The following is a 27,787-nucleotide window of genomic DNA, read 5'->3' on the forward strand; positions in this document are numbered from 1 at the left end:
ATATACATAAAATATAAAACAACACACACACACACCACAGAGAAACATCAATTTTAAACTAAAAGTGGCTTGAAAGAATCTGGGGTCCTTTAAGGCATCGCTTATAAAAAGCCATGTGGAATGGATTCTATTTAGCTAAGACAATTGGTTGACATTGCATTTTACATTATCTTATGTACCTATACTGCATACTTGACCATTAATCTATCAAAATCAAAGCAAAACAAAATGAAACAAAATATAAACATCTTTTTATGACAGGAAGGCATCCTTCTAGTTAATTACTTCAGACAAATTCTGCTGCCCCCCCCCTTCCCCTCCAAGACAGGGTCTCTAAATAGCCCAGGCTGTTTTGGCAGTCGCTCTGTAGCCCAGACTGGCTGCACACTCACAGAGATCTGCCTGTCTCTGCCTCCCAAATGCTGGTCAAAGGTGTGTGCCCAAATCTGACCCTAGCATGCTTTCACTAGTGTGGAGTGACTCACAGAACGTCACCTGGCCCTCTCTCTTTTTAGTGTTTCTCAAATTGAGCACTACTGGCATATGGGCCTTACTAACTCCTTGCTGGGGCTGTCCTACAAAACAGGGTGTTGAGCAACACCCTTGGCTCTACCAATTAGGTGTCAGCAGCATCCATCCAATAGAAAGACAACTTTAAAACTGTCAACATTGCTGGGTGGTTGTGGCCCACACTTTAATCCCAAAGCTCAGGAGGCAGAGCCAGGCCGATCTCCGTTGAGTTCAAGGCCAGCCTGGTATACAGAGTGAGATCCAAAACTACACGGAGAAATCCTGTCTCAAAAAACAAATGAAAACTCCTGACATATGGTAAATCCTCTTTCCTGTCTTTTGAAGTCCTAAGTATCCACCAAAATTCTGAAGGAAGTACACAGATTAATTAAAAAAATATTTTTAATTAATGACTTAACTTAAGGCATCAATCATACTGACAATCTACTGGCTCGTTACTAAACTGTACATTTGAAGTCCACTGCTTTTTTTTTAAAAACTCTCAAAATTAAAATAGAAGTATTGAGGGCAAGTAAAACAACGGAGTGCAATAACAGTACCGTCAAGACAAGTAATCTATGCAAACTCTAATAAGCACAATGCTAGTTCATATCGATTTCCTAGTTGTGGGTTTTAGATACAGTGTCTTTTGGATGAATTGAATGGTTTCTGAGACTATATTTCATTCTGTAGTCCAGCCTGGTCTACCAACTCAAAATCTTGGGATTTCTGGAATGTGCCATCAGGCCCAGAATATGAATTAACTTCTTAACAAATGCATTTAAAGACTGAAAATATTTACTTAAAAAAAGTTGCAAATATTAAGTAGCATGCTGTTTTATGATTTGTACCAAAACTAAAAAACGAACTATAAAACTAACAATAACTCTATAAATAAAAGCAAGTTTTCTACATATTTCAATAAAAGACATTTAGTAATTAAATGTTACTGTCAATTAAACTGATGAACTTTATTGGGGTTAAAACTATAACAAAGTTCATCCTAAAAGATTTTGCAATGCAAAATTCTTCCACTCAGTATTTAATTTGAATGCTAGAAATTACAGGCAATTCTGAAAAGCAGACTCACATTCATAAAACTTTATACATCATTTGAACTAACATATATGTTTATACTACTAAAATCAAACATGCATTGCCTTCACACATTCCTGTATCATGATTTTTATATAGTACATTATATAACACCACTCTTCATCACCAAATGCATTTTATCATACACTTGATCCATTCTCCTTGGATTTCTGATCTCTGTCTTCATTCTTTATGTTATCCTATAAAATAAGAACAAAGTATACTGTTATTAGTCTCTGATTACTCTGAAGTTAGCTTAAAATAATAGTCACTGAGTGGTAAGTATCAATAAATTAATTATAATACATGGCTGCCCAATTTTTCTTTAATTTTAGTGGTATGGAATAGTCAACTCAGGAATTGGCCACTAGGCAACTACCATTCTAGCCAAATATTTGGTCTAGTAAATATATACACCTAGTAAAAATATACACATAAATAATTTTCTTCCAAAACAAACACAGTTATTTTGGAATTACTTTTGAATAGTTCTTGGAAGTCTGGAATCCTGGGAATATTATAACTACTTATTTCTAGGAAAAACTATAAAGAATGTAACATTTAAATTACATTGAAGATGCCAGTAAGTGATTTTAAAGTTTAAATAAACCATGAAAACAGAAAAGACAAAGTTTCTAACCTTTTTGAGGACAGTGTGGATATCATCCATAACTGTGGACAGGTTTCTGAGTGTTTTATTCAATTGGTTTTCAAATTGCAAATTCATGTTTTCTGAAACCTTCAAGTTTTCTTGTAACTGACCAAGGTCTTTTTTGACCTCTCTGAGTTCACCAGAGAGGCTTTTGTTAGAATTCTCCAAGTTTAATATAGTTTTTCCATCTTCATCTGTTAAAAAAAATTTTCAAAATGTACCATTTTGACTTCACATGGTAGAAAAGAAAACCCACTCTCACAAACTGTCCTATGACCTCCATATGTGTGCTGTGGCATATGTGCCTGCCCCCACCCCCCCCCCGCCCACATTCATACATACATGTAATAGAATATAAAGTTTGAGCTACATAAACTCAAAAGCAGGTAGACCTGGTGATAAAGGCCTGTAATTCTAGCTATTTTGTTTTGTTTTGTTTTTTGAGACAGGGTTTCTCTGTGTAGCTTTGCGCCTGTCCTGGAACTCACTTTGTTGACCAGGCTGGCCTCGAACTCAGAGATCTGCCTGCCTCTGCCTCCCAAGTGCTGAGATTAAAGGTATGTGCCACCACCGCCCAGCTTTAATTCTAGCTATTCAGGGACCTAAGGCAAGAAGATCCTTGGCCAATGATGTGTTTAAAGCTCAGTTTGGGCAACTTCTTTTAACTATGTCTCAAAGTCAAAATACAAATAAAGACTTAGAATACAGCTCACAGCAGCAATTATTCAAATTGCATGAGGCCCTGATTCAATATTGCAATAAACAAACAAAGAGCAACCTTCACAACCCCAAAACTTCTGTAGAGTGTTTATAAAGTTAATCAATTTCACTAGTTCTAAAGTACAACACAAACTGAGTCTCTGCTGGCACACAGCTGTAATAACCAAGCCCTAATTAATAAAAGGCTGAGGAAGAGACCGCTGGGAGTCTGAGGTCAACACAGGCTCCATAGTAAGTTTTGTAACACACTAGGCTACAAAGTGAGCCCTTGTCTCAAAAAAGAGAAAGAAAAAAGAAACTATCAACAGTTTTAAATAGTGTTACTTCTCAGTTCAGGTTTGTTTTTGTTTTGTGTATCTGTCCCCCCCCCCCTGAAATTTGTTACAATGACTATTTCTGCAACTCACAGAAATTCACCTGCCACTCTGTGCCTAGCACAGGTTCCATTTTTGATGACTATTTAGAGAAAATAGAAAATAGTAAAACTTACGTGGTTCTAGAAAAGGTTAGAAAAGATCAAAAAGGTTGGGTATGTGTCTCAGGCCTATAACTCCAGTACTTGGGAGGCCACACAGTAACAGCCTGTCTCAACATCTCACACACAAACACATTCTTACAAAGATAAGCAGCAAAGTAATGAAAAATAAAGCCAGGCGCTGACAAGATGGCTCCGCAGTAAGAGGACATGCTGCTCGTGCCGAGGACTAGAGCTACTAGCGTCCACGTTGAGATGGCTCACAACTGCCTGTAACTCCAGCTCCAAGGGATTGGGATCTGACACCCCTACCGTGGAGGGTGGATACACACACACATACACACACACACACACACACTTCAAACATGAACAGTTAAGTTCTGTATATGTTGTCTAGACAAACTGACAGGTATGGCTTATCTGTGCATATACACTATGCCATAGTACTTTCAAAGCACCAGCACAGCCAACACATCCTCACCTGTCTTTTCTTCTAGTAACTGCAGCTTCTGCTCTACCTCAGCTCTTACTTTTTCACTCTTTTCCAATTTTTGCAGGAGACTTCCAACGTCCACCATCGCACCATTGTACACGATTAGTCCTACATTTTCTTCTCCATCTTTTGATTCCTGTTTCACTGTCGGTGTTGGAAGTAATAATCGGTTTCCTAGAATATAAAACATTTTCTATAGCAAATTATGAAGAATATGGTCACAAAAGACAGACCAGTGTCCAGTGTCTGCCTGTCATTTCAAGCACTCGGGAGTCTAAGGCAGGGAACCCTAATCTCAAGGCCAACAGGGCTACAGAGACAAAACAGAACAGAAGACCCCACATCTTAAGGTATCCAACCTAGCATGTCTTCCTGCAATGATTCTGACTCTTCCTGGTTTTCTTCATCTTTCGAGGTGTCTGTTAGTTTCCGATAAAAGCATGATTCTCGGAGTACTACTTTATTGAGAAGTTTCTTTACCTGTTACACAAGAAAAAAAAAAAAAAGATGAAAATTCAATTATTTTACTCATTACACAAGCAAGTAAACAAAAAAAAGATGAAAATACTCTATTTCCCTGCAATATGAGCTAGAGCCTCATTCAGACTTGGGGAATGGCTGTTACTGAGTTAGATCTCCAGGCTGAAGTACATTTCTTTTTTCTTTTCTTGTAGACCGGCCTTCCTGGCTCTGCCTGTGGAGTGGTAGGATTAAAAGTGTGTGCCACCATACAAGCCAGCTGTAGGACATTTCTTGCCTGCATGTATGTGCAGCCACATGTGTTTCAGGTGCCCAAGAAGGCCAGAAGAGGGTATCAGAACTCCTGAACTGGAGTTCTAACAGCTGTGCATCATCTAATGTGGGTGCTGAGAAGAGAACCCAAGTACTCTCCAAGAACAGTGAGTGGTCTTACCACTGAGTCATCTCTCCAGCCCTGAAGCACATTTTTTGATTCTCCTACAACTGTGTTGTAATTTTCAAAAATAACAAGCATCAACTATGATCATTTTCTAAGCTACTTACTATTACTCAGTTTAGAGTATTTAGACAAGTACTTTCTCTATTAATTGATCATTTAAGTCATTTAAAAACCTGTAGTGGTTGCTAGTGTTTATTTTCCTTATATGTGAGTACACGTGCATGTGCATGTCTAGAAGTCAGAGGGTGTCTTGTAAGGAATCAGCTCTGCTCCACTGCATGGGTCCTCAGGATTCAACCCCTATCAGCAGGCTCGGGGACAAGAACCTCCACCCAATGAGCCGTTTCACAAGCCCAGTGTTTTGGTTTTGGTTTTTCGAGACAGGGTTTCTCTCTGTATCCCTGGCAGTCTTTCCTGGAACTCACTCTGTAGACCACATTGGCCTTGAACTCACAGAGATCCACCTGCCTCTGTCTCTCAAGTGCTGAAATTAAAGGTGTACCCGTCCATGACCCACCCTGTATTTTGTTTTGTTTTTGGTTTTTTTGAGACAGGGTTTCTCTGTGTAGTTTTGGTGCCTATCCTCGATCTTGCTCTGCAGACCAGGCTGGCCTCAAACTCACAGAGATCCTGCTGCCTTTGCCTTCCAAGTCCTGGGATTAAAGGTGTGTGCCATGGCTGCCTGGCCAGGGTTTTGTTTTTTTAAGACAAGATCTTGTTATGCATCTCAGGCTGGCCTTGAACTCACAATACTCTTAACCAAGGCTTCCAAGTATTAATATTACAGGTATGATAGAAACACTAATCCAAACTTTAAAGTATAATGATGTTTAATTCCAAATAACAAGAAATACCAGAAAGCCAGGCATGGTGGTGTACAACTTTAATTCCAGCACTTAGGAGGTGGAGGCAGGTAGATCTCTGCTAGTTCCAGGACTTCCAGGGCTCTACAATTCCCCCCACCACCACCCACCACACAAAAAGAAAAAACTCCACCAGCAATAGGAAGACTGTCAATTATGAAACATATAACAGAATATTGTCTCTCTTTTTTTTTTTTTTTTTTTTTGTTCCAGAGCTGAGGACCGAACCCAGGGCCTAAACCCCCAACCCCTATATGACAGAATATTAAGCAACTATAAGAATGATGTAAGTCTAGGGCCGGGCTATAGTGGCGCATGCCAGTAATCCCAGCACTCAGGAGGCAGAGGCAGGTGGATCTCTGTGAGTTCAAGGCCAGCCTGGTCTACAGAGTTAGTCCAGGACAGGCTCCAAAGCTACAGAGAGACACCCTGTCTCGAAAAAAAAAACAATGATGAAAGTCTATTTTCTCTTCTTATATGTTTTAAAACTCTAGTCAAGTTGGGCCTTAAACTTGCAGTGATCCTCTTGCCTCATACACCCAAGCACAAGGTTTTCAGACGTGAGTCATTAAGCTCTGCTATATCCCATTTTTACGATAGAACTAATGATAAACTGATGAGTAAAAAAGGTCCCTCTATATATACAGAACAATTTCATCTTCTATGAATATAACATAAGAAGTTCTACAAATGGGGCTGGAGAGATAAGTTAGCAGGTAAGAATACTGGCTGCTCTTCCAGAGGTCTTGAGTTCAAGTCCCACATGGTGGCTCACAACCATATATAGTGGGATCTGATGCCCTCTTCTGGCATGTTAGCATACATACATTAATAAAAATTATTTTTAAAAAAAGTTCTAGAAATGGTTCTCTATTAGTCCTGAGGAAGGGAACTAAGGAAAGAGTGAACAAACTTTGTTCTTTTGTTGTTGTTGTTGTTGTTTGTTTGTTTGGTTTTTGAGACAGGGTCTCTCTGTGTAGCTTTGCGCATTTCCTGGATCTCGCTCTGTAGCCCAGGCTGGCCAAACGTTGTTCTTAATGGAGAGAAGAGCCTTCTGTATCATGGGAGGAAAAGGAAGAATGGAAGGAGAGAGCTCAAAAGTAAAAACTACTAAAAATGGGTCCAGGCTGGGCAAAGGTGCCTTTAATTCCAGCACTCAAGAGCCAGAGGCAAGAGAGTTCCACGCCTGGGATACATAGAGAGACATGGTCCCAAAACAAATAAAGAGCCGGTCAGTGGTGGTGCCCAGCACTCGGGCAGGAGGCAGAGGCAGGCGGATCTCTGTGAGATCGAGGCCAGCCTGGTCGACAGAGCGAGATCCAGGACAGGCTCCAAAGCTACACAGAGAAACCCTGTCTTGACAAACAACAACAAATTAAATAAAAAAATAAGCAAACAAACCCATCTTTTAGAGTTACAAGCAGTTGTCGGCCTGACCTGAGTATCGGGGCTGCGGGTGTCGGCAAGAGAACAGTGCATGCTCTTAACCACTGAGCCATCTTTCCAGCCCCGAAGACTTTAGATTCAGTTTATAGACCAGGTTAACATCAGACTCACAGAGATCCGTCTGCCTCTGCCTTCCGAGTGCTGGGACTAAAGGTGTGCACCACCACTGCCCTGTAATAACTTCTTTAAAAGGCAAGTGTGTGTGTGTGTGTGTGTGTGTGTGTGTGTGTGTGTGTGTGTGTGTATCTGTCTGTCTAAGCAGAAGAGAGAAAGGTCAAAGGTCAGCATGGTGGCTTGCTCCTGTAAACACAATACTTGAGAGGCTGAGGCAGGATTGCTACAAGGGCAAAGCCAGCCTGGGCTACAAAGTGAGACTCTTATTTCAAAAAACCTATAGGAAAAATGGGTAGTATTTACAATATTAGGTAAGTGAAATGAATTTACTCTATTGTCTTACCTTTTGGAAGGGTAACCTCATAAAAAGTTCCTGAGCTATGGATGTAACTTAGTGGAAGAACACTTACTTGTCTAGTGATGATCAAGGTCCTAGCTTCTAAGTACCATAAGAAAAAATAAGTTATGAAAATTCCTTTTATTTTAACACAAGATCAATTACCTGAGCCCGAGAAAGATGCAGTCCAAGAGTGTATAGTATTTCTTCCAAATCCTTTTCAAGAAGGTAACCACAATGGCTTTGATCAAAATAAACAAAGGCCATCAGTAGATCCCTGTTAACTGTGACCATCTGAGTCTTCTCTTTTTCCTAGAATGGTCGAACAGAAGATACGGTATACAGTTTTACTACCATGAAAGAATGAGAAATCGAGGCTCTGTCTCTGAAATCACTAATCTTAAAAAGATCTTTGTCTCATTTTAGTAAAATGAGTGGATTTTATATCTGAATATGGAAGAACTGTGACAAACACAAATACCCTAAAATCAGTAAATGTCGGGTAAGGAAATCACTATTTTCTGAAGACTATGCTATTGAATAAACGCCATCTCCGAGGGAAGAGGAAAGAGAAGAGGAGGCGGCAGCAGCAGCAGCAGCAGCGGCGGCGGCGGCAGCACACCTTGTCTTTGGAGAGCCTCTCCTTGCAGTAGCGGCTGATGTCTCTCTTGTCGTCTCGCTTGCTCATTTCTTCCTCTTCCCTATCTGTAAAACAAAGTAAAAGAAGAAAAATCTTACCACACAGACATATCCGACTATTGTAGAAACCCAAACTACATTTCCATTACACAAGTTCTTAAAAGATGAAATGACAGGCATATAAAAATGATATAGAAATAAAAAGTTTTGAGGTTATAAGGAAAAGTTAAGAAAAAACAAGAAAGAGTGGGCAGTGCTGACACATGCCTTTAGTCTCAGTACTCAGGAAGCAGAACCAGAAGGAGCTCTGAGAGTTCAAGGCCAGCCTGTTCTACAAAGAAGAATTCCAGGACAGCTAGGGCTACACAGAGAAACTGTTTCAAATGAAAAAGAAAAACAAAACAAAACAAAATCAATAGGAAAGTTATAAATTCCCACATGGCAGTTCATAACTGCCCTAACTTTAGTTACAAGATACTTAGAATACACAGCCATACTTGGAAACAAAATACTCCTACACATAAAATGAAATTTTACAAAAATTGGAGGAAAAGGAAACACTGCTTTATTAAATCAAACTGCTGTTTTCTGTATGTCAGAGTTTGTGTGTGCACATGTGTCCTGTGCATGCTGAGGCCAGAGGCTCATGTGAGGCGCCTTTCGACTGTCCTCCATCTTACTGAGACAGTGCCTCTTGCTGTTTTGACTAGGTTGGCAATGAGCTCCAGGCATCCAGCTGTCTTCACCCTCCCCAGGGCTGCTATTACAGTGCCACGTGAGTACTAAGGGAGTCAGACTCAAGTCCTCATGCTTGCCCAGCAAGCACGTTAGCAACTGAGCCATCTCCTCAGCCCATCTATGAATACATGCAAACCTAACACTTCCCCCTTGCTTCTTTGAACAGTTGGTGTTCTCAGTTTCCCTAGTGCTGAGACTCCAAGGTGTGCACCACTACATGATTAGTGGAAAGAAGGCTCAGATAAAGCCAGACTCCATGGCTTAAGTCTACAGTCCCATCGTTGCTCTGGTGAGGTGAAGGTGGGGACAGAAGGATCCCTGACAGCTCCTGGGCCAGGGAGTTCAGTGTATGCAATGGTAAATAAAGACTGTCTCCAAGCCTGGTACAAGGCGAAGGCCAGAATCTAAGGCTTTCCTCTCATCTCCTGTACGTACAGAGCAGATGAGGCCAGGGCGCTTGCTCAGCGGGCAGCGGGGCTTGCCGCCAACCACACCAGACAGAGCTGTTCCTGGGGAACGACTGCTGCTAGTTGTCCTCCCACTGAAACACGGGCACACAAACCCACAAGGCACTACACAATTTTCAAGTTTAAGGTGAAGACAAGCTGGGGGTGGTGACACACACCTTTAATCCTAGCTCTCAGAAGCAGGCAAACCCTTTCTTAAAAAACAAAACAAACAAACCAAAATTATAATATATTTAAAAAATTTTAAAGTTTCATTATATAGCAGAGGTTAGCATTTGATTCACAGCAATTCTCCTGCCTCAGCCTTCAAAATGCTGAGATAACAGGCACATACATCTTCTAAAAACTGGTACCATTAGAAGTGGAGATTTAGCTCAGTGGTAGAGCACTTGCCTAGCAAGCACAAGGCCCTGGGTTCGGTCCTCAGCTCCAAAGGAAACAAAACAAAACAAAACACTGGTACCTTTCAAATGAAAATCCTACTTTTCTGGTTGGGGATATAACTCAGTGGTAGAATGTTTGCCTATTCATTATTGTAAGGCCTCAGGCATGACCCCTAGTAACACAAAAGAACATCATAATTTTTTTGACCAAGTTCTGGGGATTAAATGGAAAATGGAGCCTTTCCCCATGCCTGGCAAACTACCAATTCTGAGATAGGCTCTTATTACCTTGTCCAAGATGGCTTTGAATTTATTCTGCCTTAATCCTCCACAACAGCTGGGATCAAAGATCTGCAATACCAGGTCTGGACAATTTTGATCAACTTAATGAATTAAAACATACCTTGTTATCTACCCTTGTGATTACTAATAAGATCAGTCACCATTCAAACAGTGAGTTAAAACTATCATTTCTGGGGCTGAAGAAATGGGTCAGATTTTTTGTTTGTTTTGTTTTTCGAGACAGGGTTTCTCTGTGTAGCTTTGTGCCTTTTCTGGAACTCACTCTGTTGTCCAGGCTGGCCTTGAACTCACAGAGATCTGCCTGCCTCTGCCTCTAGGTGCTGGGATTAAAGGTGTGCACCACCATCACCGCCACAATTTTTTAAAAGCCCTTATTGCTTTTGCAGAGGACCCAGTTCAATTCCCAGCACCCACATGGTGACTCACACCCGTCTGTAACTCCAGGTGCAGGAGATCCAACGCCTTCTTCTGACTCCCAGAGGCCCCAGGTATGCATGAGGTTCAGACACACAAACAGGCAAAACATTCACACACATAAAATAATTAAGTTTAAAAAAATTTTTTTAAGTACTAATATAAACGTGGAGGAAGACATAAGTAAAATAATGCTACACTGTAGACCACACTGTAAAGTCTATGAAGCAATTTTGCGTAAGGCTGGTGTCAGAACAGGCCTCAGTAAGAAAGTAAGAGCTGAGCACAGATGTCAGGTCTGAGGATGTAAAGAGGAAGGACTCCTGAACCTGCTGGCGGAGAAACTGTCAGTGCTAGGCTCCTAACAGAAGAGCACTAAGTGACAGGTTTAAGACCTCAGAGTGTTGAGAAGCAAGATGGTTCAGTGGATAAATCACTAGCTTTGCAAACATGATAACCTGAGTTCAATGCCCACAGCTCATGGTAAAGAAAAGAACCAACTTCTAAAAGCTGTCCTGACTTCCATAGGAGCCATAGTAAATATTCTAAAACTACCATGCCACAAGAACTGACGAAACAAAAAATGGCCAACATCATCAAGTGTTCAATTAGTAATTATGTGGCAGGATGAGCTTGTAGGCACAGCTCTCACTCGGGACAGTGAGGCAAGAGTATCACCCAAAGCCAACCTGGATACATAGGCCAGTATCCGTTACACAGTAAGACTGTTTTCCAAAAATTGGAAAAGCAGAAACTATTTAGTACATCCTCCAGCTCTGAGATCATCTACTGCATACCATCTTCTTCATCCTCAGCGTCTTCTGCCTCCATTGGGTCATACTCATCCTGATGATTATCTTCCTCGGTTTCATCGTCATCTTTAGAATCCTCTTTTCTTTTTTCTTCTTTCTGTAATTTAAGATGCCTTATAATTAACCAATATCATGACAAGACAGACAAGCAAACTTAAGTCATTAAATGGATGTATTTGTAACAAGTCCAATTACAGATTTCTTGCAACATAATAACCTATTCAAGGATGGCATGGTGGGCATGTCCACTATCTGAGCACTTGGAAGGTGAAGGCAGGAGAATGAGGAGGTCCCAGCTCACAGCAAGGAATACAAAGGACAGAGAAACAGAAAAAAAGGAAGAAGGGCTAGAGAGTTGCTTCAGACACACAGAGCAGTGAACTGCTCTTCCAGAGAACCCATCCAGCACCCACATGGCAGCTCACAACTATCTGTAACTTCACTTCAATCTCAGGGAAGCCACACTCTCTTCTGACTTCCACAGTCACCAAGCACACACACAGAGCATAGATACACATACAGGCAAAACATATACATTAAAATAAAAAGAAAGAAAAGAAAGAGAGAGAAGGAGGAAAAGAAAGCAGAAAATTAGCTATAAATATTTAATTAGGCTTTGCTATGTGGCTCAGGCTGGACCTGAACTCCCGACTCTGCTCTTTCCACCTCTGACATACAGGATCACATAAGGTGTAGTTTTTTGAGACGCTCTCCTATGACCTGTCTCAGATACCCAACACAATATCCAACATTTTCAGTTTGGCCTTTCTTCCTGTCTAGAGGTTAGAAGTGCACATTTCTAAGCTCTGTTGCCTATCCTGGAAATTACACACCTTCCTCTCATCTCTGTCTTCTTTTTTGTCTTTATCGTCGCCTGATTTTCTCCGTTTTGGTTTTGGATCATCAGTATCATCATCTCTTTCTTCTTTTTTATCTTTTCTCTCGTCTTTTTTGCCTTTCTTCTCCTTTTCTTTCTTGTCCTCTTTCTCAGGGAGAGAGAGTAATGATTTGTATATTCTGACTCCAAAATCTCTTTGAAGCATTTCATTGAAAAGTTCTGCAAACAATGAAACCTATAAAAAGACACCAACATTAATCTAGACAAATTCAATAGAAATACTAAATAAATCTAGCGGTTAGTCATATATCATGCACTATCTTGCCACACTTATTATCTATACCTATAGGAGAGCTGTTAATATTTTATGAGGGAGATAAAGAAGAAACCAAGCACTATAAAAATGGATGTGAATGATGTGAAGACTATGAAATCCTCAAAAGAACTAGTTGTGGTGGTGTATGCCTTTAATCCCAGCCCTTAGGAGGCAGAGGCAGAGGCAGGCAAAACTGTGACTTCCAGGCCACTCTGGTCTATTTATAAATTCCAGGCCAGCCACAGCCATACAATGAGACCCTGCATATAAATAAATAAATAATTATCCTCAAAGAACATTTAAAAAAAAAAATTTCTAGACAAGGTTTCTCTGTGTAGCCTCAGCTGTCCTGGAACTCATTCTCTAGAACAGGTTGGCCATGAACTCACAGAGATCCACCTGCCTCTGTCTCCCGAGTGCTGGGATTAAAGGGATGCACCAACCACCGCCACCCAAAAAATACTTTTAAAGACAAGATCTTTCTATGGTACCCAAGCTGGCTTTGAACTGAATTCCTCATGCTTCAGACTGCTAAATGCTGGCATTACAAGCTCATGTCATTATTATTATGCTCTGTGTAAAAGATGTACTGCTAAGCATGGTAGTATGTTCCTATAAACTCAGCATTTGGGAAGTAAGGCTGGAAGATTAACAGTACACCATTATCCTTGGTCATATGAGACTCTGACTCAAAACACTAGAGCTGGGTATAGTACTGCATACCTGAGATCCCATATATCAGAGGTAGAAAAGAGGAGGATCAGGAGTTCTTCAAGTCTAGCCTGAGCCACATAGCATGTATGAGACTAGACTGGGTTCCAAGAGACACCATCTCATAAAAAATAAACAAAAAACCGGAACCATATAAGCAAAACAAACATACAAAAAACAGAATGTAAGTACCGTTATGCTTGGTGATGCATTTATGTAAATGCAGGCCCTAAGAATACTGAAGCAGAAGAATCATAAGTTGAAGGCCTGACTAGACTACAGACTGAACTGAAGGCCAGCCTGGAGACTCAGCAAGACTATTAACAGTAAAAACAAGGCTGGAGATGTAGCTCAGTGGTAAATGTTTGCATAGCATGCATAAGCCCTTGAGTTCAATACCAATAGAGAGGAGCTGGGCATGGTGGTGCACGCTTGAGAGGCAAGTGGATCTCTGCGAGTTCCTGGCCAGTTAGAACTATATAGTAAGAGCCTGTTGAGAGAGAGGGAGAGAGGGAGAGAGGGAGAGAGGGAGAGAGGGAGAGAGGGAGAGGGAGAGGGAGAGACAGAGAGAGAGACAGAGAGAGAGGCAGAGAGAGAGACAGAGAGAGAGGCAGAGAGAGAGACAGAGAGAGAGAGACAGAGAGAGAGAGACAGAGAGAGACGAGAGATAGAGACAGACAAGCCAGAACACAAACTCAAGTTGAAAGATAATACCACTTATTTTCTCTTACAATCCAAACAGTCACAAAATTTTCAAATCCGTTAAATGGGATTTTAATTCTAAAGAAAACAATAAAACATTACACCATCCTCTAGAAAGACTTGAGGCTAGAGAGATGGCTCAGTTTGATTCCCAGCATCCACATGGAGGTTTGTAAACATCTGGAACTCTGAGCCAGGGGACCTGACCCCTCTTCTGGCCTCTACAGGCATCAGAAACACATGTCAAGGACAGACATACACAATGACAAAGAAACAATACAACACCAAAGACAACTAGGTATGAATCTTCTGATACCTCTCAGGAATGGCCATAGGACAGTCACAGGAGCAGAGTCTGGGCTATAAAGCTACTTGCAGATTAGCTAGGGCTACCAGAAAGAGACTCCAAAAACAAAGAACTTACATCTAATTGTTAAGTTACAGCAAAGGACTGGGACAGCCAAAGTTAGTCTGTTATGTCAAGTAAGAGACCTTAGAGGAGAACTCTGACTTTCTCATCACAAACAATGGTGGCTACAATGACACAAACAATGGGAACACTCAAAGAAACACTCAAGAGATTCAAGAAATACACTGAAGAGCCAGTCACAACTGTAGGCATCATTTGGATAATTCCAACTTTAACATTACCTCGAATGAATGCTCTTTGTTATCTTCCAATCTGTAATCCAAAAGGACACTCAAAGACATGATGCTGCAATCAAACTTGCCACTTTTTGCAGCCCAGTTTGGATGGACAATGATGGCTGGTTCATCAGGCAAAATGTACCTTCTTTCTTGACGCTGCCGTTCCATTTCCTCTTGTCGCTTTCTCTCTTCCTCCTGGACATGTGAAATTTTAAATCATGATGAAGCTTCCATGTGTACTGAAACGTACTCTAGTTATAAAATAAAATAAAGGAGCTGGGTGTGGTGGTTCATGACTACAATCCCAGCACTCGGTGGCAGAGACAGAAGGAAGACCTCAAGTGAGTTATCAGGCTAGCTTCCACTACAGAGTGAGCTCTTGTTTTACAAAACAAAGACCAAAATCTTCTGACTTCTCATAGTGATGATATGTGATACTAATAGTTAACAACAGAGACAGAACCTTTTATAGCTCTTGATTCTTTCTTCAATTTCCTTGGTTACACTTGGTTACATGGGCAGGGCCACGTGTGTGGAAGTCAGCGGACAGGTAATTATTTCTCTCCTTCCACTATGAGTTCTAGAGATTGAACTGCTGTTGTCAAGCTTAGCAGAAGTGTCAATGAATATATCTGGCTTTTAAAAATAACTTCACTAAAGGATATCAAGCCTTCCTGGGGAAACAGTCTGTTCCTGAGCTAGGATATGGATAGTACACACCCTATCCTGCTATAAAGTAGCGACATAAGCTGAAGGACTAAAGCCCTGGCCAGCTCTGGAACAGTATCATCATCCACAAGATATTTATAACCCATGGAATAAAACAAGAAACCACAAGCCCCACCCCACAAACTGCCTAGGAACATAGTAAATTTCCTGTAGTCACAAGAAATGTCCTCAAAAAGTTCCTAGGATCATTAGGCAGAGCAGACAGTCTGCCAGAGCAGAGGCTGGTTCCCTTCATAACCAATCCCTCTCACTTGGTATTACTGAGGAAGAACCTACTTGCTTTTAGCTGAGTTATTAAAATAAAAAAAGCAAAGCTGGTGGACATGGTGGAGCACACCTTTAATTCTAAAACCCAGGAGGCAGAGGCAGGTAAATCCCTGACTTCAAGGCCACCCTGGTCTACATTCAGAGTTAGTTCTAGGACAACCAGGGCTACACAGAGACCTTGTCTCAAAAACCAAACATAAAGAAACCACTAAGGAACTACGCTAACACATGCTTGTGATCACAGCACATGAAGAGTCAGAGACAGGAAGAGGATCATAAGGACAGCCTGGTTTACGAAGAGACATTCAGGCCAGCCAGAGTCACATCAGTAGTACCTTCTCTCAAAAAGTCAATTAATTAAACCCGGGGTTGGGGGGATCAGTGAGTAAAGGACCTTGCCGTCAACCCTGATGACCTAAGTTTGACCCTAAGACGCACAGGGTAGAAGAAAACCAACTCCAGCAATTATCCTGTGACCTCTGGGCAAGTCCAGGGGCATATTCAATCCCACCAGAACAAGTACAAATGAATTCCTTTGGTTATTTGAGACAGGGTCTCACCACACAGCCCTGGCTGTTCTGGAACTCACTATGTAGAGTCGGTTGGCCTTGGAATTCAGAGATCCGCCTGCCTCTGCATCCTGGGATTAAAGTTCTGTGTCACTGCCTCCATTTATGTCAATCTTTGTGTTTTGTTTCTCTGTGAAACAGTCCTGCCTGTCCTGGAACTCTCTTTGTAGACCAGGCTAGCCTCCAACTCACAGAGATCCACCTGCCTCTGCCTCCGAGTGTTGGGATTACAGGCATGTGCCACCACAACCAGGCTCAATCTACATTTTTTTTTTTAATGTGGAGCTGAGGATCGAACCCAGGGCCACTGAGCTAAATCCCCTACCCCTCTACATTACTTTTGAAAGACTTCAAAAGCCAGTGAAAGGACCATGGGGAATAGTACTTGCTATAAAAGCCTAAATACCCAAGTAAGAATCCCCTGCCCACCTCTCACCCCTTAACCCAAGGTGAAAAAGAACCAAGTTGTGAAATTTCTTGACTTACACACACATACTAATAATAATAGAAATAAAAAAAAAAAGACCTTGGGCTAGAGAGAGGGATCAGTAGTTAAGAGCATGTACGGCTCTTGAAGAGGGCCCAGGTTTGTTCTTCCAACCACTCACATGAGGGCTCACAACCATCCACAATTTCAGTTCTAGGGGACCCAGCATCCTTTTCTGACTTCTGAGGGCACCAAGCATGTGGTACACATACATGTTGAAAAATATATTCATGCAAATATAAATAAGATAAACCTTAAGGAGGAAAAAAAAAAGACTTCAAGGCCACTTTAATAACAACACTGATTCTGACTAGTTTTGCAGCTGTCTGGAGGAGATGGGAAAGCCTGGCATCTCTGCCTTCACTATTCCTGTGCCCGATGCTCCCCTTATTCATTTGGGTCAGTTTCCACTCAGTTCTGTCTAAAGAAATGATGATCATTTCTGAGAAGTTAAACCTAAAAGTAGAATACAGAGTGATTTTGACCTACACTTGCCTAGTCTGCCTCTCCTAGGCTTAAGGCTGAAGACACCTACCAACAACAACGATGACGAGAAAATGACATGAATTTTCCTCCTCCCTTTCCAGTGAGCTTAGGAGAGCCTCCTGGATGCACTCACTATTCAAGGTAGCTCCACTGTTACAGGCACACATACTACCAGGCCTGGCTTTCAGAAGGGCGCTGGGATCCAAACTCAGGTCCTTGTTTTACAGAGTGAACCACTGGCTCATCTTCAGTATTATCTAATGTTATCTCATTTTGATAAACACGTTTCCCAACTACCCCAGAACTCTTTCTTCTTTCCCAGTGATCGGGATCGAACTCAAATGCACATTAGACTAGTGCCTTCCATAGAGCTACACTCCCAGGTCCTCAAACTTGAAGAAATTTATTTATTAGCCAGGCACATGTCTGCAACCTCAGTTCTCAAGAAGCAAAGGCAAATTCACAGGATCTAGGCCAGCAGGGCTTCCCAGTTGAGTTCTAGGCCAGCAGGGCTAAACAGTGAGCTCAAGGCCGGGGTGAACTATAAACTGTTGGTCTGTCATGTCTAACTAAACTCCTTTACTCTAAGACAGCATCTACAATTCTTTTGAAATTCATTAACTACGTGACCTTTTGAAACAAAGTTTTGGCAAGCTACTTTATAGCTTTTGTGCTCTGTATTCTTTTCTCTTCTCTCTTTTTGCTTTATGTGTATAGCATTTGACCTGTTCCTACCTATGTTAACTACATACATGCCTAGTGCCCTCTAAGGTCAGAAGTGGGCAGTAGATCCCATAGGGAGTAGTGGAGGGCTGATTTAATGTGTAGTCTGACATGAGCAAGGCTTGCCAAGGACCCATGGTAAGTTGGACAAGCTGTGACTCATATGAGCCATGCTTAAGAGGAATGGCAAAGTCTGACTTGGAGTCTGTGTATGAGCGCTTACGGATCACATCAGTATGTGTAAAGACTAGCAGCTGCAGTTAACTCCGCCTGGGTGTTTACAGCCTAAGATGGCTAACCCAGACTAGCCAAACTTCTCCACGTTGGACTTAATAAACAGGATAGGTAAGGTTCCAGGATGCAGCAGTGCTGGTTAGGAACACCCCCACCCCCCTCACCCCCATGATTGCAGCTTCACTTCTATGTGCCTGTCCTTTCTGCATTCACTTGCCACCACTAGCCAGGGCTCCACAGACTGAACCCAGAGGATGCAGCAGGATCCCTGCAACTAGTTAGGGATGATTGTGAACCATCATGTTGGTGCTGGGAACTGAACCCAGGCCCTCTGCTAGCATAGCAAAAGCTTTTACTGAGCCATCCATCCAGTCCTTCCCACCCACTGCTTTTGATAAGGAAAGCAATCATCATAGCCCAGGTTGGTCAATTTTAAGATCTTCTACCTCATGAGTACTAAGTACTCTGTTTAGACCAGCCTGAGCTACCAAAGCCAGAAAGTCTTTAAAAATAAAACATCTGGGGGTTGGAGATTTAGCTCAGTGGTAGAGTGCTTGCCTAGCAAGCCCAAGGCCCTGGGTTCGATCCTCAGCTCTGAAAAAAAAATCTGTATTTTACGGTATTTAAATTATAACTCAAAACTACATACATATACAACTTGTTACATGTTCAAAGAGCTCCCTCTACACAGTATTAATAACATTACAGTATGCAAATGTGGACTACATACCTCTTTATCATCCTCAGACTTCCTATCATCCTCATCTTCCTCTTCTTTCTCAGACTTCTCTAATTCCTTCTGCTCTTCTTTCTGTTCTTCTACTTTAAGCTGTTTTGTCAAGCGAGCTATTAACTGGGATTTTAGTCCTTTGGAACTAAGAGCTCGACTTTCTAATTCTTTTCGGAGATCATTTACCTAAACATATGGAGCATAAAAACACAGAAGAAAAAAAGTATGATTTAAAAAAACAAATTCTCTTTTGTCTGATCCTTAAAAGTTTTAAATTCAAGACTAGTGTGGTCTACATAGGAAGTTTCAGGAAATGCAATCCAGGGCTACATACAGTGAGACACTGTTTCAAAAAGCCAAAATTAGTGGAAGAGATGCTGACCATCCAGTGCTTTTTGAAAATGCAAAATGATAGAATATTTTTGGAAAATAATTTAAAACATGTGCTCTTGAGTATGTATACAAAGGCACACTCGCCGTGGCACTTGTGACGATGGTCAAAGGACTACCTTCCAGTAGGCAGTTCCTGCCTTCCACCATGTTGAGGCTGGGTCTATCATTTCTGCTACCTTCCCGGTTGCCACCATGCTGTTTTATCTGTGTTCCTGGAATCAACCTTTACTCGTGAAGGCTTGCAAAGCAGCACAATTACCAATGAGCCCTGACCCTTTTGTTTTCCTGAGACAGTTTCATGTAGGCCAGGCTGGTCAAAACTGCTTATGTAGCAGAGGCAGGCCTTGAATTACAGATCTTCCTGTTTTCACCTCCCAAGTATTGGGATAACAGACACATATCATCAAACCTAGCTCTTGAAAAAAAAAAAAAAAATTTTAAAGATTTGTTTTTTGTTTTGTTTTGTTTTTTTCTTTTACTTTTCTTTTATGTTTTGAGACAGGGTTTCTCTGTGTAGTTTTGGAGCCTGTCCTGGAATTCACTCTGTAGCCCAGGCTGGCCTCAAACTCACAGAGATCCATCTGCCTCTGTCTCCCGCGTGCTGGTATTAAAGGCATGTGTCACCACCACTGCCTGGCTTGTTTTTGTTTTTCTAAACAGTTTTTCTGTGTAGCCCTGGCTTTCCTGGAACTCAATTTGTAGAACAAGTTGGGCTCAAACTCACAGAGATCCACCTGCCCCTGCCTCCTGAGTGAGTGGTGGGATTAAAAGCACATGCCACCATTGCCGACTTTATTTTACTTTTAATTACAGGTATGTGTATATATCTGTGTACATGAGTGCTTGTGCCCATAGGCATCAGATCAACCTGGAGCTGGAGTTACAAGTGGTGGTGGGCTGTCCTATGTGAGTGCTGGGAATTGAACTCTAGTCCTCTAAAAAGGCAATACTCACTCTTAAGTACTTAGCCAACTCTTGAAACCCCCAAGCAAGTTTTAAGATGCTTAAAAGTATTTTAAGCCAGGTGAGGTGGCACATGCTAAGAATCCCAGTATGAGGCCAAGTTTGCCAATATTGTGAAAATCTATCTCAAAGAAATGTTTTTTTGTTTTTGATTTTTTTTTTTTTTTTTTTTTTTTTTTGAGACAGAGTCTCTGTAATCCTGGTTATCCTGGAACTCACTCTGTAGACCAGGCTGGCCTTGAACTCAGGCGATCCCCAGTTCTGGCATTAAACCCATGCAGTACTAATGCCTGGCACATATTTTAAAATAAAGAACTTTATAGATTCAAGTCAGATGCAATGATATGCATCGTTAATCTTAGCACTCTGGAGGCAGAGGTAGGCAGAACTCTTGACTCTGAGGCCAGCCAGGGCTACATAGTGAGAACAAAAAAAACAAAATCAAAGATTCATTTAGTTAAATATGATGATACATGCCTGTAGACCCAAATATGCATGAGGCTTAAATAGAAGGTCCACTAGAGCCTGAAAGTTTTAATATAGCCTCAGCAATATAGTAAGAACTCATCTCAAGGAACAACTGGAGAGCTGGCTCAGCAGTCAGGAGCATTTGCTGTTCTGGTAGAGAACCCTAGGTCAGTTCCCACATGGCAACTAACAACCATCTTTTTTTTTTTTTTTTCCGAGACAGGGTCTCTATGTAGCTTTGGAGGCTGTCCTGGATCTCACTCTGTAGACCAGGCTGGCCTCGAACTCACAGAGATCCGCCTGGCTCTGCCTCCCGAGTGCTGGGATTAAAGCTGTGTGCTACCACCACCACTGGGCTCAACCATCTGCAATTCTATTTCCAGGTAGCAGGTAGACATGTATGTGTTGCATATACACACATGCCTGGTACACACATGCACAAGTTGTTGGACATGGTGTAGGTAGCACGCCTATAAAAGTACAGCACTTGGGAGGTAGACGCAGTAGGATCAGAAGTTCAAGACCATCCTCAGTCAGATAGCAAGCTTGAGAACACCTTGGGTCACATGAAACTCTATGCTAAAAATAAATGAAACCATTTTTACAAAACGCCTGGCAAGACAGTTCAACAGGTAGAGGACTTGACAAAGCCCCTGATACCAAGTTAGATCCTTGAAACTCATGTAACAGAAAAGGAAAGCAGCTCCCACAAGTTGTCCTTTTGACCTCTCCACATGTGCTGTGGGAAGCTAATGCCATCTCCCCAAATGTCAAAACAAACAAAACAAAATATAGCTAAAAGAGTATCAAATGTTAAATCCAAGTAATGAGGCCGAGTGTCCTAACATGCATTCACAAGGCAAAGGCAGGTGGATTTGAGTTTGAGGCAGCCTGGTCTGTAGACCATGGAGAGACCCTGTCTTAAAAATACAGCAGCCACACAAATAAGCAAGTAATGAACAGTATCTGGTCTGATCAAAATTAAAGGCCCACAGGGGCAGAACCACATGATAACTAGTCCAGATTTACTGCACATAAACACTGGCACAGCTGTCTTAATCAAAGACTTTTTAAGTTCTTATTTTTCTTTCCCAGTTTAATGGTAAACTTACCTACATTTTACTTTGAAATTTATTACAAAAATCAAATTTAGGGGTTGGGGATTTAGCTCAGTGGTAGAGCTCTTGCCTAGCAAGCACAAGGCCCTGGGTTCGGGCCTCAGCTAAAAAAAAAAAAAAAAATCAAATTTACCACCAGGTGTAGTGGCCCACACCTTTAATCGACAAAGTGAGTTCCAGGACGGCCAGGGCTGTTACTCAGATCTGTCTGCTTCGGCCAATTGCTGGGATCAAAGGTGTGCGCAACCACCACCTAGCCAGATTTACCTTTTTCTTCTCCTATTCTCCCTTAAATTATTTAGGCATAAAAATCCTGCCATCCTGGTCACTTTCCAAACCAGAAAACAGTGCCACCAACATAATTATACTGGAAGCCTTGGCAGATAGTATATATCTGAACTACACATACAGCCTCTTAATTTATATATGTACAGGCACACTACATCATAGTTATAGAAACTAGAGCACTTCATTTTGAATGCCGCACACCCTTTTATGTTATGAATGCCGCACACCCTTTTATGTTATTTACTTATTTATTTTTGAGGTTTTGAGACAAGGTTTCTCTGTGTGGCCCTGTCTGGAGTTAGCTCTACAGGTCTCAAACTCAGAGATCTGCCTGTTCCTGCTAGGATTAAAGATAGGTGTGCCATCCCATCATGTCCCACCCCCTACCCCTCTAAAGATAGGGTCTCACTCTATAGCCTAGGCTATCCTAGAACTCACTCTCCTGAAATGCATGGCAATCCTCCTGCTATTGTCTCCCAAATCCTGAGATAATGAATATGAGCCACCACACCCAGGTTGAATATTTCCTACTTGAAAAAATTCTCTCAATCTCAACAAATTTGCTAATTTCTGTTCTGAAATTTAAAATTTTTAAATATTCTCACTTCTTGCTATTGTGTGTGCTACATAATATGCATACATTTTCTGTTACCTTCATTGCCTTTGGATCAAGTTTGGACCAATGGGTAGGAGTGGAGATCTCTTTAACTTCACCATCATCCTTCTCTTCTTCATCCTAGCATACAAAGTTGAGAACAAAATTACTATTCTGAAATCTTCAAATGTCAGTCATTTACTCTTTAAAAGTCTGTTGCTGATCTGTGCAAGGTCACAATGTTTCAGATTGTCTTCTCCTAAAGTTATTCTTTAGGCAAGTCCGAACACATACATTCTACCACTTTTAACTGATCACAAAGACATCAGCCAATCAAAGCCAGATCTGTGAAACACAAAAGGGTGATAAATTACAACACAAAGGATATCAGGGATACACAGACACTGCCGGTCTCCACTAACCACACAGTGTGTGATCTTGCCCCAATTTTCAAGCCACCCAAAGACTGATTTAGTCAGACCTTTGAAATGCACCCAAGACGTTGCCACATAGCCTGAAATTTCAAATCTCTCAGACTTGTGGTTGTCCAATTTCAAATATCCATGACTAGAACTGATGACCGTGAAAGAGAAAATTTTTTAAAATTTGAGAAAATGGCAAAATGTTTAAAATGGCTTAATACTGAATCTTGCTCAACAACTGGTCCCAGATTCCAGCAAATAGACCTATGATAAAAACAAAATTCTGTGCAATATAAGCACAACTTTTTCTTTGAGGTCTTAGCACTCTTAAATTTCAGTTAGCAGAACAGACAGATTTTTATGAGAAAAGGAAATACAACTATACTGCTGAAAGCTGGATTACCAGTCGCTGTTACCAGTTATGTTCCTCCATGTGTGTCTGTTATGTAGTGTGTGGTGTGCATTTGTGCCTGTGTTCCTGTGCCTGTGAGAAGCGGAAATAGAAAAAGGGATTAGCGTTCAGTGCCTGTTCTCCATCAGCCTTCTTGCGTTCACCCTGAAGCTTCTCGACCAGCTGCTGCTTGTATCCTCGGGAGAGGGTTTCCCACTCTGAGCGGGTGGGAAGGCAATGCCAAACATCCGGGAAAAATAAAACCACTGTCTCCACATGAGCTGGAACTGTACGCCCCTTGTGGGTCTCCTCAGGGCGATGGTAGCGAATCTCTGCAAAACGGTACCTGTTGCAAGGGAAGAAGCATGTTGGAAAAAAAATTCTACAATACATTTTAAAGACCCTAGTTCACTTGTAGCACATCAAGTAAAGAAATTTTGCTGCAAGAACTTGAGGTTGGTCTAAAGAAAAAAAAATTATAGAAGCCATAGTTCCTCTTTTGGTACATTTGTGTAATAGTTTATTGGTTAAAAGAATACATTTCCACAAACATTGCTGGTGTGCTTACAGAGCTACCCATACTTTAGAAAATACCTGAAGAAGCTGGAAAGCTGTTCAGATTTCATGTGCTAAAAAAAGAATATTCTCAATTAAATTGTAAGAAATACACTACAATACACAAGACAAATAAGCCTCAAGAGAAAATATGGCTGAACAAAAATAATCAGCAACTACATCACTTTACAACAAAGGAATTATAATGAAATGAAGTTCTCTCTGGACGATCTTCTCCAGCTATACATGAAATGAAAAGTATTTTTCAACATTCATCCAATTTCCAAAGTACAGCATAATGAAACATTTAGATTTTCAGTGTATTTTGATTAGTTCTTAATGCCCCTTCCCCAAAACATTTTGGCACCAAATAAACTTTTGCTACAAATGGGGATTTTCCTTTGAGATTACCTGCACGACCAGTGTTGTTAAAATAAGGAGGGGAAAGGCTGATTGACAAGAACAGCTACACAGACTATTAGAAAAGCATTCCTAATCAATCCAGAGATGAACTGGTGCTTACCATTGTGTGCAGACACTTAGATCAATGCCTGTCAGAGCCTTACAACAACGAATGGCAGTCTTAATCAACACAGAGGGGTCTTTTTCCGGGTCTGCTCCATCCAGCGAAGGAGACCAGTGGCCTCCAATGGCCATGGCTTCATCCTTGCCTTTCATGCCCACTAGAAACTAATTCAAAACAAAGAATCATTTACATATAACATAGCCCATCAAATTATAAATAGACACTCAGAAAGGAAAGGTACAAACCTTCCCAATAGCACTTTTACTACCGTTGGTATCTGTCAGTCAAGGAAGAGTTCAGTTCATCATGTTCCACACTGCATTTCAGCAATGGAATAGGATTTACACATCATAACTCATCCTCTAAATATTTCATCAGATAAGAGTTCTTCCAAAGAAACAAGCTATATTTTATTTATTACAAACTTTAAGAGCATCCAAGAGATTTTACTCGGCTACAAGAATAAAGCATCATATTCACAGCTGAACGAGAAAGACACAAATGATATACAGCCACATGCTAAAACAAGAAAATTATCAGTAAGTATATGGAAGTAGATTATTATAAACTAACAAGATTTAAAATGTGCTTGTTTTCAATTTTATGAAAACAAAATAAAAACTAAGATAAAGGAATATACACTAAAATCAAAACAAATATTTCACTTTACCTTAACAAGTCTAGCAGGATGCTGAAATCCATCACGAAGTTCTTGTGGGTCTTCAGCAAGAGCACATGACTTATGATACAAATCCTCCATACTAGGGCTAGCCATCAGCATTACCTATTATAGTCAAATAATTCAATCCTGTCAAAAGTCTAAAGTAATGTAAAAAGAATGAGAAGTACTACTAATTAACCTTACATGAAAGATTTTTTTCCCCTAAAAATGGAGTGTAAAATGCTACCAAAAAAAAAAAAAAAGGCAGTAGATGCCTTATCAACCTTACATTTTCAAAAACGGGATTTTCAGATCAACCTTTTAAAACAGAAGCAAACTGACTAAGCAATCTACTAAAAGCTCCCCTGAAGGCCTGTCTTTAGCACATTTATCCAACATTAAGTTTTACCCAGGTCTATAGGAAGTCATATGGCGTTCAAGATCAACCGGCTCACATTTTTGAAGTTTAAAATGACAAAAACAATAGTCATTGTTTATAACAAGAATTAAGACAGAGGTTAGAATAACATTTTTAAATAGCTAAGACAAAATCAGGCAGGGATTTGGGTCCTCTATCTAACAACCAGTTTCTAAAGGATAACTCCAAAAGCTGAGAGTTTCAGAAAGTGCACCCCAATGGAATACAAACCTTTGCACTGTAGAGGTGGTCAGCATCAGGTGGATCAAGAACAGCCATATTTTTTTCTAAGGACTCTACTTCTCTGTGCATCACATAAAAATTGCAGTAATTCCCCAGTTGAAATGGTCTTGACAGAGGGAAAGCATCCACCCATGTAAACTGAGCATCAAAAAAGTCACTAGGAATATACAAATTCTGATAACGGCGCCTTAGTTCCATCATGTCACAACTGGAACTGAAAAATAGATATAAATAGTGAATCAACAGCCTTAAGACAAAAGGTGATGCATATACTCACTTCTGAAGCTACATATGACAGAGTAAAAATGGACAGATTCAAATCTGCATAAGTATACTGCTGAAGAAATGATATCCAAACGTTACTTCTACTTCTCTATTTCTTGGCTGTACCTTATAATTCCTTAGAGAAAACCCTTTAAAACAACTACAACCCCAATTCCAGAGAACATCTGAACAAAAGGAGTTCTCCCCTATTTTGAAAGTATGCATACCTGAAAGAAATTACAGTTCATACCTAAGTGTATAAGAAGTGATGAGAGGCACCAAGTTAATTTCAGTCACTTCTAAGATAAGTAGAAAAATACAATTTTCATTGTATAGTAAGTGCCTATATCGAATATACTTAAATTGAAAAATTCACATGAGTCAGGTGTGATGGTACACACCTTTAATACTAGCACTTCAGAGGCAGAGGAAGGCAGAAATCTGTGAGTTCAAAGCAAATTCATATGAAATCAAAATCCAAATCAGTTCTGATTACCCACATCTACATACCCTTCAATATGAAAGGCATCTATACCAGGCGGTATGTTTCTCGCTGTTTATAACTGACAATAACCTTTAAAAAAGGGGTGTGTGGGGTTGGGGATTTAGCTCAGTGGTAGAGCGCTTGCCTAACAAGCACAAGGCCCTGTATTCGGTCCTCAGCTCCGACCAAAAAAAAAAAAAAAAAAAAAAAAAAGGGGGGGGAATGTGTGTGTGTTGTTGGGCTGGATAGATGGCTCAGAGGTTAAGAGCACTGGCAGCTCTTTCCAGAGGTCCTGAGTTCAATTCCCAGCAACCACATGGTGGCTCACAACCATCTGTAATGAGATCTGGTGCCCTCTTCTGGCCTGTGGGGATATGTGCAGACAGAACACTGTATGTATATATACATAATAAATAAATAAATCTTTTTAAAAAAATTAAAGAAACAAAAGAAAAAAGAAAAGATGTGTGTGTGTGTGTGTGTGTGTGTGTGTGTGTGTGTACTGTCTCTATGTGTTGCTTGAGCATCAGGTAAGTATCTGGTGCCAGAGATCAGAAGAAGGCATCAGACACTCTGGAAATGAATAGTTGTGGTAGTTGGAATGCTTGGTCTATAGTTGGTAGGACTGTTTTGGGAAGGGTTAGGTGTGGTCCTGTTGGAGATGTGTCACTGGAGGTGGGCTTTGAGGTTCCAAAAGCCCATGAGATTCCCAGTTACCTCTATCTCTGCCTTGTGCTTATGAATAAGCTACTTCTACAGAGCCATGCCTGCCTGCCTGCCTGCTTGCCTACTGCCATATTATCTGCCATGATGGTCATGGCATCTACTACGCTCTGGAACCGTAAGCCACAAATTAAATGCTTTCTTTTATATGTTGGCTTGTCATGATGTCTCTTTACAGCAACAGAAAAAAAAAAAAAAAGACTAAAGACAGTTGTCATTTAAGGAATGGGAATCAAGGTCGGGTCCTCTGGAAGAGCAGCTAATACTCTTCAACACTGAGCCACCTCTTCAGCACTCTAACATTATTTCAAATGATCATTTCATTTTCTTTAGTAGGACATTGGAGGGAAAAAAAAAAAAAAGAAAGAAAGAAACTTTGTCAAAGATATCGAAAATAAGGGGCTGGTGAGATGGCTCAGAGGTTAAGAACATCGACTGCATCAATTCCCAGCAAC

General features: G+C 40.9%; 1 protein-coding gene and 1 non-coding gene across 9 annotated transcripts in view; both read right to left on the reverse strand.

Annotated features, from left to right (window-relative positions):
• Positions 1-894: 894 nt before the first annotated feature.
• Positions 895-27,787, reverse strand: part of Ccar1 (cell division cycle and apoptosis regulator 1) — a 49,506-nt gene continuing 22,613 nt past the window's right edge. For 7 of the 8 annotated variants that reach the window (XM_036167594.1, XM_036167597.1, XM_036167595.1 and 4 more), the window contains exons 11-25: positions 25,850-26,075; positions 25,210-25,323; positions 24,537-24,703; positions 23,594-23,804; positions 22,703-22,786; positions 18,821-19,006; positions 14,599-14,790; positions 12,214-12,453; positions 11,366-11,477; positions 8,247-8,329; positions 7,790-7,936; positions 4,305-4,425; positions 3,934-4,119; positions 2,246-2,451; positions 895-1,805 (exon numbers count right to left, since the gene is read on the reverse strand). In XM_036167594.1, coding sequence (XP_036023487.1) covers positions 1,746-1,805; positions 2,246-2,451; positions 3,934-4,119; positions 4,305-4,425; positions 7,790-7,936; positions 8,247-8,329; positions 11,366-11,477; positions 12,214-12,453; positions 14,599-14,790; positions 18,821-19,006; positions 22,703-22,786; positions 23,594-23,804; positions 24,537-24,703; positions 25,210-25,323; positions 25,850-26,075 — 2,335 coding nt within the window. In that variant the 3' untranslated portion in view covers positions 895-1,745. The remainder of the gene's footprint in view (positions 1,806-2,245; positions 2,452-3,933; positions 4,120-4,304; positions 4,426-7,789; positions 7,937-8,246; positions 8,330-11,365; positions 11,478-12,213; positions 12,454-14,598; positions 14,791-18,820; positions 19,007-22,702; positions 22,787-23,593; positions 23,805-24,536; positions 24,704-25,209; positions 25,324-25,849; positions 26,076-27,787) is intronic. The other variant, XM_036167603.1, reaches the window with a different exon arrangement.
• On the reverse strand, positions 24,832-24,896 carry LOC118570165. The gene has a single exon (XR_004943158.1). It is a non-coding gene; the product is annotated as a small nucleolar RNA SNORD98 (small nucleolar RNA).

The sequence above is a fragment of the Onychomys torridus genome, chromosome 18, assembly GCF_903995425.1.
Source record: "Onychomys torridus chromosome 18, mOncTor1.1, whole genome shotgun sequence".
Lineage (NCBI taxonomy): Eukaryota > Metazoa > Chordata > Mammalia > Rodentia > Cricetidae > Onychomys > Onychomys torridus.